At 42.6% G+C, this 15,178-nt stretch overlaps 1 protein-coding gene across 1 annotated transcript in view; it reads right to left on the bottom strand.

Annotated features, from left to right (window-relative positions):
• Nucleotides 1–15,178, bottom strand: part of PCDH15 (protocadherin related 15) — a 1,343,394-nt gene that overhangs the window by 292,952 nt on the left and 1,035,264 nt on the right. The window contains exon 17 of the mRNA XM_035724230.1: nucleotides 13,555–13,687. Within this exon, the coding sequence (XP_035580123.1) occupies nucleotides 13,555–13,687 (133 nt within the window). The remainder of the gene's footprint in view (nucleotides 1–13,554; nucleotides 13,688–15,178) is intronic.

Here is a 15,178-nt window from a genome sequence, read left to right as displayed (position 1 = left end):
AGACTTGCTCAGCCAAATGTTATTCCACATTCAAACCACATTTCAAATTAATCTTTTTTTTAATCTAACTTTTAGGAAGAGCAGAATGGTTTAATTCTGGTCAATTAAAGAAAAAAAAAACAAAAATGAAACCCAAAAACTCTTTTTATCAAGCAGTTTAAAAACCGTACACTTTGCTTTGAATCATACAATAGTCCTCCGGTATGAAGTAAATGAAACTCATCACTTTTATACTCTAGTAAGAAACCTTGGTTGAAAGATCTTTTATAAGAAAGAGCTGACGAAAGCACATCTCCAACGTTTCCACAAAACCCAGTGGAAAGAGACTAAGGGGTGTCTGTTGGCTGCCGTATAGAAAACTGGAAGGAGTCCTCCATGGCTTTACAAGACAGGATACAAATAAGAAGATTAAAGATTAGCAACACAGCATTAAAGAGGAAATAAAGGTCAATGTGAGGTGTCTCTTGTTCAGATCTCCAAAGTAGGCTGTATTACTACATACCCTCCCCCAGCGGTTGTCCAGAAAACCCCATTCAAGTTAGAGATCTCACAGTTTACCTTTCTGCTCTGGTGACCACTGCCCTCTGAGCCCTGGCTTCTCCGTTTCAGGAGCACTAGCACCTTGGGCTGAAATTCCGCATTGCACCACCCCTCCCACACGCCCGCATTCCTGTGGTTAGAAAAGCATGGCAATAATTCATTTGTAAAGGCATGCAACTATTGGAACAAAATCTCTGGAAAAATGCTAAACTGAATCTTCTCAAAATGTGTTCTTCCCCTTCTGAATTTATTCAAGTAGTTTTAAAAAATTATGTTTTTATTTTTTATTTTTGGTATTTCTAGAGGGCGTATGTTACAGTTCATTGCTTTACTGCACTTAGCATATTTTCTTTCAGAAAACGTTCAGCTCGCTCATTCCCCTTTACCTCATCTTGAGGCTACATGCCCCCAGATCCTCATTTCAGGTTTAATAAAGAATAAGATGGGGGTGCTTGGCGTGGCTCTGTCGTTAAGCGTCTGCCTTCGGCTCAGGTCATGATCTCAGGATCGGGGAATCAAGCCCCACGTTGGACTCCCTGCTCAGCGGGGAGTCTGCTTCTCCCTCTCCCTCTGCCTGCCGCTCTGCCTTCTTGTGCTCTCTATCTCTCTGTCAAATAAATAAAAAAATCTTAAAAAAAAACAAAAAAGAATAAGATGTTTTTTTTCATTTCCGTGTGATAACACTATGATATACCTCCCAAACCCCCTTCAAGGAAGTAATTATTCCCCTGTGTGCTGGAAATGTCACCAACTGAGAGCCTTCAGCTGTTGGTCCTATTTGAGAGGCTTCAGATGTTAGTCCATCTGAAGACAGTCACCATGTCAAGGCCAGGCTGGTTTCTAAAGCAACCTGCATCTGACTCATACATGCGGTGTATGAAGAGCCTACCTCATTGTGCTGACCTTCGAACCTTAAAGGGCTCTCTCAGCTCTAGAGCTTTCCATGGGGTCAGAGGAAGCTCACCTTCTCCCTAAATTTAATTCTGCTTGCTTCTCTCTCCTTTCCACAAGAGTTGATTCCAAAAACACTCTTTAATAAACCTCTGCAGCTGAATCTTCTCTGAAAACTCAACCTAAGAGAGACGCCTATTTAACATCTAAAAAACAGTATTGACTGTATAATTGGGCAGGGGTCTAGAGTTTTAGGGCAGGGAGCTAAGGATAGAGGTATGAGCGCAAAACCACTTAAATCCCTGAGACCAGATGAACTAATCCCAGGAGTGAATGTAAATGGAAAACGAAGAGTTAAGGAGCTTGAGCTTCAGGGCATTCCAATTTTTAAGAGGCAGGGCAATGGGGAGGAACCATCAAAGTAGACAGAGGTGGGATCAACCAGGGAGCATGGGGAAAAGCCCAGGACACTATGGTGTCCTGGAAATCAAGCACGTAAGTTTCTAAATAAGGAAGGGATTATCCGCTCTATCACACCTTGTCCATCAATGGGCAGGAAGATGGGGGATTCACTTGGCAATGGAATAAGCACAGGGACAAAAAGAGCCACATCTGTGGTTGGTGTGATTGAAAACCTGACTTTAGGGGCACCTGGGTGTCTCAGTCGTTAGGCGTCTGCCTTCGGCTCGGATCATGATCCCGGGGTCCTGGGATCGAGCCCCGCATCGGGCTCCCTGCTCCGCGGGAAGCCTGCTTCTCCCTCTCCCACTCCCCCTGCTTGTGTTCCCTCTCTCGCGGTGTCTCTCTCTGTCAAAATAAATAAATAAAATCTTAAAAAAAAAAAAAAGAAAACATGACTTTACTGTGGTCAAGAGAGAACAGCAGGGAATCTGACCAAGACGTTCTTCAAGCCAGCCTGGGTATCAGCGTTGAGTAGCTTCCACAACGAAGGGAGGCACAGAAATGAGTAAGCAGCTTGAGGAAATACGGGATCAAGGGCATTTTGTGTTGTTTCCTTGTGTTTAATTGGGAGATGCCACGGCCGATTTTGATGGCGATTGAAAGGAGCAGACAGAGCCGGAACTGTTCACGCTGCAGGAAGGTCAAAGGGTGATTCTGAAGCAACGTCCTTGTGCAGCCCAGAGTGGGTCCAGTCCGGGAGAGTGCTATCTGGTCAGCGCAAAGCACTCATACTTAAACGGTGCTATGTTTTCATTTTGCACTGGGCCTTGCAAACTACATGGCCAGTCCTGAGTGCTGTTCCGAGTGGGGTGCAATGTTGCGGTGTCGGTTGCAAAGTGGTTATTACAGATCATGACGATATAAGAAATTTAGAGTAAATACCTCTAGAGTAAAATTTATAGTAGTTTAGGGGCGCCTTGGTGGCTCAGTTGGTTAAAAGACTGCCTTCGGCTCAGGTCATGATCCCAGGGTCCTGGGATCGAGCCCCGCATCGGGCTCCCTGCTCAGTGGGAAGCCTGCTTCTCCCTCTCCCACTCCCCCTGCTTGTGTTCCCTCTCTCACTGTCTCTCTCTGTCAAATAAATAAATAAAATCTTTAAAAAAAATTATAGTAGTTTAGGAAAAAAAATAAGCGATTTGACAGGTAATTTATATCTGCCGAATCTAATAGTAAAAAAGAAAAATAGGCTCGTATTTTTTTCGTTTGTTTGTTTCCTATTTCCTTTTTCTAGTAATTCACTTAGATGGCATCCTTCATTTCCAAGACTCCAAGAAGCACTGATCTGGTATGCAAGTGACCGTTTCAAGAGACACAAGAAGGGCTCATTTTTAATCACAGAAGTAAAAACCAAATATACAAATACAGGTACAGAAAGACTGGTAGGCGTGGTGACAAGAGGCTGTAAAAGTCTTCATCCAAGTGTTTGATGAAAATATGGGGCAGGCGAGGCACCAGAGTAGAGCCTGTCTCCTTGCCAGTGAATCTCTTCCTCGGGGTCTCACACAAACCACAGATCATCATGGGCAGCCATCTGCACAATCAGTCACAGCACTTCTGCTTTATGCTCGGTGATATTAGGAAAGACCATTTTATCTTGTTCACTTATTTTTAGGTCCTTAATCATTTTTAAGACAACTGGAGAATGTGGCTTGCTTGCTTGCTTGCTTTCTCTCTTTCTTTCTTTCTTTTTTTAAGATTTTATTTATTTATTTGACAGAGAGAGACACAGCGAGAGAGGGAACACAAGCAGGGGGTGTGGGGGAGGGAGAAGCAGGCTTCCCGCCGAGCAGGGAGCCCGATGCGGGGCTCGATCCCAGGACCCTGGGACCATGACCTGAGCCGAAGGCAGACGCTTAATGACTGAGCCACCCAGGTGTCCCTGGAGCTTTATTTCTTGCACCATGTCAAGATCATTTTCACCCATTTTTATATGTCCTACTTCCTGTTAAAGCCTAAGTCAGAGGCAGAAGTGAAGTCTAACTCCACTAACATTTGTGCTTAAGTCACACATCTCATATATATGTGTATGAGAGATAAATAAGATATGAGATAAAATGTACAACCTACAACTCTTCTGGGGCAAGAACGCACATATTTTTTTAATCATTTTTATTTCCTTCTTGAGGATGGAAGGGTCAAGAAAAAAATACTTTAGGATCCAGCTACTTTAAGTGTATCAGACTTAGATTTCTCCTTTCCCTACTTGCCCTGACACTTCTCTGGCTTCCTGCCTATGAGCGTATTGCGGACTACAGAGGAATTACAGGGGACAAATCACTGTTTGGGAAGAGGAAGACAGGCCTGTGAATAGAGAATACATTCAAAAATATGTTTTTCTCACTTTTGACAGCTTTACATGCCCAGAGATGAAAAATCATTTCAGATAATATGCATCCCATAGTGTCAAGGGGATTAAACTTTTTTGGGGGGAATTTAGACCTATCAGAACATCTGCTTTAAAGGAGAAAATTAACACTACAAATCAGATTTAATGTTTGCAAGGAGGAATTGCTTGGCATTGGGAGGCATCTCTCTCTCTCTCTAAAATTCATCCATCTGTCTATCCATCCAGCTATCTATTCTTCATTCAAAATATAAAATATACTTTGGGACCAGATGACCAGTATCAGCGGTGTGTTTCCACCTCCCGATGAGCACCCATCCTATTATCCATTTGAGATAATGTTAATGATGAAAGAGCCCTCTGAGGTCTAGTGTAAGGAAAGACGAGAAAACGTATTCTCCCCCACTTGAAATGAAAATAAAGAGGAAAATCAATGCGACTTTCCTTTCTCACGCTTATTAAAATCAGGGAAACCTGTTATATATATTACTAAAACTAAGGGAAAATGGTCATCTTTTTAGGGCACTCTGTGGCATTAATCTACGCAGTAACATATTAAAGAGTCGGAATGCATCAAGAAAAGCTTCTTTGATGACGGCAGAGCAAATCTGCAAGTGACAGATCTGAAGTGATCCCCATAATATAAACGACACTGCAGATCCTACAGCCCAGGGTTCACGATTCATGCACACTATACCTGCACCAACCACATTATATCCGTGGATCATAAACTGCTATCATCTTCAGGGGGAAAAAAAAAACACATCCTATTGTACAAGAAATATTCATCAAAAAAGAAAGAGAAGAAAGAACCCCCAAACCTTCTAGAATATTTGAAAGATGTCAGAAAAACAAATTAGCACCTCCGACAGGACCTGTTAATGCAGAAGGGCGGGATCCACAATGGCCTGCCCTTCTTCAAACTGTTCTGGAAATGGGTTAATTCTGGTTCAAATCAAGGTAGCAGGCATTTTTCTTCAGGACTAAAATTAATAATTCCTTGAGGCTTATAGTTTAAATTCTACCACTTTTTGAAACTATTAAAAGGGAGGAGAGGGGTGCCTGGGTGGTTCAGTCGGTGAAGTGTCTGCCTTCGACTCAGGTCATGATCTCAGGGTCCTGGGATCGAGTTCCACATGGGGCTCCCTGCTTAGAGGGGCGTCTACTTCTCTCTCTGCCCCTCCCCCTGCTTGTGCTCTCTGTCAAATAAACAAATAAAATCTTTAAAAAAAGACTTAAAAAAGGAGGAGAATGGATAAAGATGAAAGGGAGCTGCAGGTGGCAAGGTGACCCAGCACCACCTTACACTCATCCCTGGGGAATTTCATCAGAAAAATGCATGTTTTTTTCCCTCAAGTAACCAGATGGGCAACATCCAACTTCCTGGGCCACCTCTCACGGCTTTCTGGGTTGTTTTGTTGTTGTTGTTGTTTTAAGATTTTTATTTATTTGAGAGAGAGAGGGCATAAGCAGAGGTAGAGGGAGAGGGAGAAGGAGACACCTGCTGAGCAGGGAGCCCAATGCGGAACTCCACCCCAGGACCCTGAGCCAAAGGCAGATGCTTCACTGACTGAGCCACCCAGGCACCGCGGGCTTTCTGTTTTCTCCCGCTACCCATGTCTGAGCTGTTTCACGTGCCACTGCAGCTTTGGGCAGGAGAAGCCAGGAAAAGCAAATTCACTCAAACCGCAGGAGTCAGTCAGCTCAAGAAGCAAGTTTAAAGCAGGGGCTAAGTTAAGTTTTCCCAGTATCACTGGTTGTTATCTGTATATTATTCTACACTTTTGTAAAGAGGCAGGAAGCAACCACAAGAAAATAAAATCAAGTCTGATCAAGCAGATCCTAAAAAGAAAAGCAGCCTCAGCTTCGTGGGCAGGTCTATTCTGCTATTGAAGTGGGTACAAGTTGGAGCAGAGCTGAGGGCACTGAGCAGACCTCTGTCTCCAGGAATGGCTGGGAGAGCACTGACTCTAGGGTCGTGCAGCTTGATTTGGGATTTCCACTCCTAGCAGCATTCTCTAGGACTTTGGAAAAGCAGTTACTCTACCGCTTTGTTAAATGTATACAAGACAAGGAAGCTTTCAAAAGCTTAGAGCAGTCCCTGTCTAACAGCAGCAATTCAAATTAGATGTTGATATTATTATTAATATTGATCTCTTGACCACCTACCTCTTGGGCTGCCAAAGTGTCACTCTGTACTCTAAATTGCAAGTGATCATTTCTTCTCAAAGGAACAACTAGTAAAATCATAACACGGGTGAATATATTCTTTGCAATGCATCCATTCCCCTGTATTCTTCGCAGTCCACTTTCCTACTCATCCTTCCAAATGCCTGCTACCTTCTCGCTCACATTTAAAACCCAAATCTTAGGATGAGTTAACAGAAAAACAAGAATGGTAATGAACAGGAATAAAAGTAACTACCATTAGTAAGTATTTTCTTTTTTCTATTTCTGGGCACTGAGCTACGCAATTTACATGCTTTCCATTTTATCTGGGCTTCCCTAACCCAAAGACAATAATCTCTCCTGTTTCCCAAGCTCTTATAATTCCGCTTTCTGTTCTACACCGAAGGGTACGTTAGTCTCCATTATTTTATTCGTGTAGTATTTACGATACACAAATACTGACCTGAATATTTATATACACATACCATCCCTTGGGAACTAATGTTGCTTCTGTTTTCAGCTATCTCACCTGAGACCCAGGTCAGATAACATATTATTCTGACGCAGTTTAAATAATTAAATTTAATATACTCAATTCAACTTACCATACGAAACTAAAATGCTAGGTCTTAGGACTGTATGTATTATATCTTATCTCTTTCAGCGGCACCTTGAAACTTATTTCAATATGATGGATGGGCACTATTATGTGTGTGAGGGTTTTTTGGTTTTTTTTTTGGTTTGTTGGTCTGTTTTTGAATGACTACTCACAGTATATGCAGAGGCTAGCAAAAATTGTTTTTTTCTTCTGTAAAAAGTCAGTAAAAATTTTAGGCTTTGTGGGCTATATCTGGTGTCTGCATATTATTCTTTGTTTATTTTTTGTTGCCATTTCACTTATTTCTTCCTGGTCCCAATTCTTCACTCTTCAAGGATCATAGTGTGTGCAAGGAGGGGAAGAATTTTACTCTATCCCCATGCACATGTCTTAACCAGTTTGTAAAGTGTACTTGAGCTTCCCTTTGGGATGACCCCCCCCAGCCACAGGTGGGTGGGTCATTTGATCCCCAACTTGTTATAATTAAGATTTGCTCTTTACAGTTGGGCATGAACTTATAGCAGATGACTAGATACTTTGTAGAAGTGTGCAAGAAACTAAGTGCTCCATCATGAATGAGTCAGTTTACAAAGTCAAAGCCTTGAGAATCATGCCCTTTTCCACTTTGCTCAAGGCATCAAGCCGAGAAGTGTGGGAATGAAGTAGGGGTAGGGCCAGAGATGCATGATTTACAATACAGATCTGCACCTCCACGCAATCTCTGAAATTTTTCCTTCCTGTGCGTTTTGGTTGTAAGTACAAAAGTTCAGCTCTGCATTATCCTGTGCCCAGTTTGGATATGGAATCTCCTGGAGAAGAAATGAAATGGCTTCATTTCTTCCAGGCTGCTCTCAAGCTGCTGTGTCACTCACTCCCCCTTCCGTCGTACAGCTGACTCCTCCAGCCGTGTCTTGGTCTAAAAGTCTACAACTGTCATTTAGTAAAACTATCTAACTCTTCCTAATAGGACACCTTCCTTTTTACTTTATTTATTTATTTAATTTTAAAAAAATATTTTATTTATTTATTTGACAGAGAGACACACACACAGAGAGAGGGAATACAGCAGGGGGAGTGGGAGAGGGAGAAGCAGGCTTCCCGCGGAGCGGGGAGCCCGATGCGGGGCTCGATCCCAGGACCCTGGGACCATGACCTGAGCCGAAGGGAGAAGCTTAACGACTGAGCCACCCAGGCGCCCCTCCTTTTTACTTTAAAGCCAATTTTGTTTCTAGAGACTTTGAGTGTGTGATTTTCTCACTCGTATTCATCTTTCTTCCTCTCATTTCCCCCTGACGCTGCGATAGAGAGGCTACAGGGGAAAAACATGCTTCTGAAAGGGACTGACTGTGTTGAGGTCGCATGAGGACCAGTGTGGGAGGAATTGGCACCAGCTAACTCCACTGTTACAGGGCTGGATCCCAAGCCACCATCCTAGGGACTGGTGGTGCTTGAGGCACATTCGTGTGTAATGCTCAGCCGGTGGCCCTTTGTTGTACATCTTGGTGTGCATGCCTGTCTTTCTTTTCCACGCGCTGCAGTTCATTCCCTTCATTTTTATTGACACTTGGGAGCCCTCACTCTGAGCTCTATGGCTCCCGGCAGGATCATCTTACCTAGAATGTGGGCAGCAGTCCACGCCGTCTTGCCAACTGCCCACTCCACTATGACACCGGGTTCCAGTGTCCGCCCGCCAGGGCAGTCGCACAGACTCAAATCCCAGCAGCCATTCTGTTAAAGAACTGGATGCCAACCTCCCCTTCCTCCTCTTGGATTTTCTTCTCTCAGTCTTGGACTAAGAGAAACACTGGACCAGCAACCACTAGAGGACCAAGACATTCATCCTCACTATTTCTTTGGTAAAGGTCTCCAAAACCATATGGGGTCTCTCCTACCTGGGTTCTTGGAGAGTATTCTACTAACGACCAGGAATTCTTTGAGGTAGGATCTGAGAATTTAGTATTTTTTTACTTAACTGTGCTTTGTTCAGGTTATAATCCATATTCTGTCTATAACCTCTATGTGAGAGAGGAAAATAGCCAACATTTCCTTTAATTGTTTCTTCCTGAGACTATGGAAATAAATCGGATCTTCCCTTCAACCTGTCATATATTTTACCCTCATAAACATCATAAAATTAACCTTTGGAAAACACAAAACTAACGTAATATAAAAAACACCCACCACCCCATAGAGAAAAAGAAAATTTAATAGTTTTTCTATAGCTGAAACTAAAATAATATGATATGGTAGAGTCCTGATTTAGAAGTCAAAGGGGAGAAAATTAAAACAAAAACAAACCCAAGAAACTACTCTGGCTCCCAAACCTGGCTGTTCCTAAGTTTCCATTTCCTCATTTGCCAGAGAATAAAGATAATACCCACCTACACATTAGGTCAGAGCTTATCAGTAAGTTGTTTGTGAAGGGAATATACATGTTCTCTTGGTCTAGAGAGTGAAATAGGAAGCATTCTGCAGTGGGGGGCAGGGAGGCTGATTAACAGGTGAAGACTTCTGAATGTTGGTTGAGCAATGGGTTTCTCGTTTTTTGTAGCTCAGTTTCCCCATTTGTAAAATTACAATGATAATAGCTCCAATTGCTTTGAATTTTTATAAGAATCAAATGGGGAAACATTATGTGTGCCGAAGTTTTTATTTATTTATTTATATAAATGTTAAGAGATGCATACATAATTATATATTTTGATGTTTGAAGTTAATATTTTCAAAATATTGGCAGTCCCTTTCTAGGGAAAGTAAGATATCCCTGTTCCACTGACATCAGCTTTTGCCATGTAACCTAAGGAGCCATTTGCCTACATGAAGATTATACATTCTTGACCTATTAACTCAGGAGTAGCCATATGAATTGCTTTGGCTGATGGAAAAAAAAAATATGGTAGTTATTCCATGTCTCACTTGTAGGTGACAATGAAGAGCTGGGTTTTGTTTTGTTCTGCTGTGTTTCCCACAGCAAACATTGCCCTCAGGAGATCCCTTGTTCTAGGGAGGGGCCGCTCCATCAGCTGGGTTGTGGAGTGAAGACTGAATACAGCACAGTGTCTGTTCACTGTTGATGGCACTGACTGTGGAATTTGGCGACATAAACCTAGCTACCCTAACTGATCCCAACTTGACAGTTAAGGGTGGAGTGAGCCTAATAAACACCCAGAAAATAAATAGAGTGGTTTCAAGAGACTGGAAGCTGTGAGGAAACTGTTACTGGAAGCTATCAGGATGGGAATCATGGTTGGCAGGGAAAACTCATTTAGCAAAATGGTTGCCTGCCCTAATGTGGAAGGCAAGCGATGAACCAAAGAACCCACAGCTCTTGACATCAGAGTAGCCAGGCAGTTAGTGCATGTCTCCCACAGGAGAATTATGCATCTCTGAGGTGAAGAGCTCAGGATCAGTCTGTGCCTGGGTTTGGTGGATGAACCGTGGGCAGCAGGGTCAGGTGTCACTTCTGGAAAAAGCATTAAGATAAAAAGCATTAAGCATTGTGGTTTATTGTGCCTGTCTTTTCACTCTGTCGGAAGAACAACACTGCTCTGCACAGAGGCGGCCCCTTCATTCCGACGTGCGGTGAATGATGGAGGATGCAGTGGGCACTGATCCGTGGTGGATGTACAGTGGGGATGAGATATAACCCTTCTCAGTCACAAATTGCTGAAGTTCTGAGTCTGAGCGTGTGCAGAATATATCTAGCTATCTGTAAAGGCATGTGCCTCATTAAGTGCCACATGCACAGTACCTATTACTGTTTTTATGTGAGCACCAGGGTAATGGTGATGGTACAAGGGGATTTCAAAATCTCAGAGGGACAAAGACAGAGGAGGCTGATGAAGCTAACATATTCTAGTTACTTAAGTCCTTGAAGAAATTGGCTCCACACCCGGTGGTGTGTTGGTAAGGATTAACAACTAGCTGTGGATGGAGTGAAAGGTACTGATTTGTTGCATATGCTAATTTCCGGAGCATAAATGTGCCCACCATGGCTGATTTCAGACTAAAGATGGACATGATGGGACAGGGGGGCCATCTGTGTACAGGGGCTCCCATGATCCCGTGATCCCAGTGCACAGTTGGGGCACATGCCTCTAATAGGTTTCACTGGTAAGTGGGCGTGGTGCACAATCATGCTTGGGAGAAGGATCTGGCCAACTCTGGAAGGAAAAAAAAATGCCACCTAATGCCAACTCTGCTCAGCACAGGAAGTTTGGAAAAGCAGTGCCCTGGCTCACATTCTCCCCCACTGAATGCCATGGATGCAGGAGCCAGTCGAGACAGCCTTAATAAGCCGAGGAAAATCACAGCCTCCCCGGCAGTTTTGAGACAGAACAGAAGGAAAATATTTAGAAGGGGAAGGGGAGGAGGAGAAAGAAGGATTGTTTTCTGAGAAGAAACCACTTTGGTCTCAGTCAAAACAGATCATGCTGAAACCAGGCTGCTGTTCCCTGGGAAAATATATTTCTCCACAAATCCTGCCTTTCTAAACTGAGCAGTGAGTCAGCAGTGGGCAGTGTGGCATGTGACAGAGAGGAGGACGAGCCCCAGGTACCACTGATGGCGTTCTGTTATTAGAAGTCTCTGGGAGAGTAATTTGGTAGAAGCTTTTCAGTTTTTAGGTCACTAGTTTAAATTCAGTCTCAGTTGATCAGGAGCAAAAGGGAATGGCTGGTGGCTTAGGAAAAAAGCCGTGGTGACGACACCCTTGTTCTTTCCCATAGAGACTGCCACTGCAATTGGTACCCTCTCTTTTGCTCCTACCAGAAGCAGGAAGGGTGAAGAGAAATGTCATTTCACGTATTCACTCAGCTTTCACAGTAGAGAAATTTGAGATATGAAAAAGACCAGCTCCTTTTCATCTTTAACTCACAGGTAGTTATTCTCCTATAATATGGTTCCTGGACCTCTCTGGGATTTACTGAAATGAGACCTAGGGCCATCTGATAAGTAGGATTATGTTACCTCATAGAACGTGAAATCATACAAAGGCACATTCCAAAGGAATATTTAAACATAAACGTGTACAATTTCTTAGCCTGAATCTCACAAATCTAGGATTTGTTTAGCTTTTCTTCTTGTTTACACAAATAAATCCATACATGTGTATATGTGGATTATATGTATATATATATATAAGATTTTCATTATTCCATTAAATGTACTTGTCTTCATCTTTGGTTTTCAGAGACTATGGGGTTCTTTTATTTTGTCCGTTAAAATACTCCAAATTTCCTTGTTGCTAATATGACTACCTTCACATAATTTTGTTTCCCACATATTTTAATACTAAATGAACCACAGAAGCAAAGTCTCTGTAGTTACCTGGGGAAAAGCAACCAAATAGATACTAGAGCAGAGGCACAGAGAAGTATCTGGTAATGCCAGACAAAGTTCCGGCAGCCCCGGGTACTCTGAGGGATCTAAGGGAACGAGCCCTGTTTTGGACATAATGAAAAGGTAACCAACTGATCTAGGCCCCAGTTACTTTCCGCGGGGTTCACTTCCCACGTCTGGATCATGAGGCTGATGTGTCTCATTATTTTCACATCCTTTCCAGTTCAAACATTCGCTGCAATCTCCACTTTTACCTCATCAGGCTTTGGGTGAGAGGCTGTGTGCATTCAAATGGGAGGTGGGCAAGATGTAACTATGACTTGTGTCACCTCCTTTGGTGGTGAAGATCGATGCTGGGATTTTCCTGAAGCACACATGCACATCTATCTGTCCTACCCTTCAAGGCCAGCTTTCTGAACTCTTGTCAGCAAGCTCAGCCGTTCCCGTGTAATGACACCAGGAGAAGGTCGGTTCCCTGTCCTCTCGACACCCACGGGTAGAGTGGTGTGTCATGTGATGAGTCTTACAGCAAGGGGCAATTATCAACACCGTGTGAAGCCTGACTTGTAGAGTCAGTGAAAGATACAACCACTTCTGGCCAAATGTGTTTTAGTCAGGAATATATAAACAGTGGAAACCAAGAAATCATCCTGCAAGTATCTCATATGCCCATGAATCTGGACCTGCAGATGCAAATATCAGCTGGCCCTCCTCCCTTCACCTAAATGAATAAACGAGGCCCAGCCATTACGAGATTTTCCCATGGCCACAGAATGAAGTTGTCTGCCTCAGAATTAGAATGCCTACCATCCGTCCACGAACCCAAAGCTATTTTCTCTATACCACACTGCAGCAAAACTAAATCCTGCCGGGCAAAGGAATTTGAGACAGAAAATAATAGTCAGCTGCAGACTCTTTGGGTGTAAAGTACAAAATATTCAACTGCATGCTTTTTTCATTCTGTCTTATAATGATTGCAGCCAATCCCTGCCAGGTAACGTCAGTCCTTCAGTGGTGGCAATCAATAGAAGAGATTAGCCGGGGAAACCTTCCATCCACATGAGCCCCGTTTTCCTTTCCAGATAAAATTTCCCTGTACTAGAGTGCAAACAGACATGTGAATTCTACCCCCTCACCCACGCACAAATACAGACCCATCAGCCTTCAAGGTTGTCTCCACAGAGCTTTATGTATCTCCCAAGAAGGATACCTGTAGATTTAGTAAAACAGCACCAATCCTCATGGCTTCACTGATTTCGAGGCTGTACATCAACTGTGGGAAGCGGGGAGGGCTTTGATTATTTGGAGGAAGCACTTCGATGTACACCGTGCAGATGGAGTACCTGCGGAGACAGAGAACAGAAACGAGATGGGGGAAAAATCCGCATCACCTTTAATGACAGACCGCAGTCCGTGGTCTGCTGTTGGGCTTATAGGAGAGGACATTTCGATTTTTTAGAGAAACAATAAAATAATTCAGAATGAAAGGGTGGCAATATAAAAGCTACCACTGAAATATCATGTTTCTATGCAATTATCTCAGTAGAAAGAAAGAAAATGCCTCAGGGTACCAATTTTTTCCTGCTTAGATTAATAGTGTGAATTAAAACCAAACAGCTGTACAAATAAAGCTAATAAATTAACAGGAGTCTTGACTCCTGACTTTACTTTTTAATGTCTTTCTAATAGCAAAACGTATTCTATAAATATCTGGTAATATGAGCTGTCCTCGGGGCTCTCCTCCTACTAAACCAGCAGCGGAGGTATTGATTAAAACAACACACAAAATCCGGGCTATGTTTTATTAGTTTTCTTGCTGACATCAATGGCTTCGTGTAAATGCATGTCAAGAGTCAGGCTCATAAAGCAATCGCTGTGTAAATTAGTTGGGGCACCTGGGTGGCTCAGTCAGTTAAGCATCCAACTCTTGATGTCATCTCAGGTCATGATCTCAGGACCGTGACATCAAGCCCTGTGTCAGGCTCCACGCTGAACGTGGACCAGCTTAAGACTCTCTCCTTCTGCCCCTCCTCAGCAGCTTACCCACTCATCACTGTTGCTCTCTCTGTCTAAAACCAAAGTTCTTTTTATTAATTGCTTCAATTAAAATACATGGTCACCAATAATGTTTTTCTGAGATTATTATGCTAAAAGAGTCTATGTTTTAAAAAGCTTTGCAGAGAAATACAGATCATAGGCACTGAAAATTTGTTTCAGGTTTCTTATGTTTCCTATGCCCAAACTGTTCCTGGACATACCCTCAATAGATGAGTACCTATAGAATATAAGCACCTCTAAAAAGTTGCAGTGACTTAAAAAATTCACACTTAACACTTATCACAATATTGTTCCAAAATAATCTCATTTTAAATTAAAATCTTTTTTATAATCAGCTTTTATAATTTATAATAAAAGTATCTGTATTTATTCTGACCTCTGGATTTATCACTTTATTGTTAAAATCTGTCAATAAAATGAATCAAATTCTAATTGTTTTCTTTTCAACATACATATATATGTATATTTACAATTGAGAATTTAAGAGTAAGATTTTTTTAAAGATTTTATTTATTTATCTGTCAGAGAGATAAAGAGAGAGAGAGAGAGAGCACAAGCAGGGGGAGCAGCAGAGGGAGAAGCGGGCTCCCTGCTGAGCAAGGAGCCCCATGCGGGACTCGATCCCGGAATCCTGGGATCATGACCTGAGCTGAAGGCAGATGCTTAATAGACTGAGCCACCCACGTGCCCCTAAGAGTGAGATGTTTACAGTAGGTTAAAATGATTGATGAAATGTTACTTATAAACTTACAGGTATTAATGTTAGGGCTAGATGC

The sequence above is a fragment of the Zalophus californianus genome, chromosome 15 (genome assembly GCF_009762305.2).
Source record: "Zalophus californianus isolate mZalCal1 chromosome 15, mZalCal1.pri.v2, whole genome shotgun sequence".
Classification (NCBI taxonomy): Eukaryota; Metazoa; Chordata; class Mammalia; order Carnivora; family Otariidae; genus Zalophus; species Zalophus californianus.
This window is presented reverse-complemented; position numbering and strand designations above follow the sequence as displayed.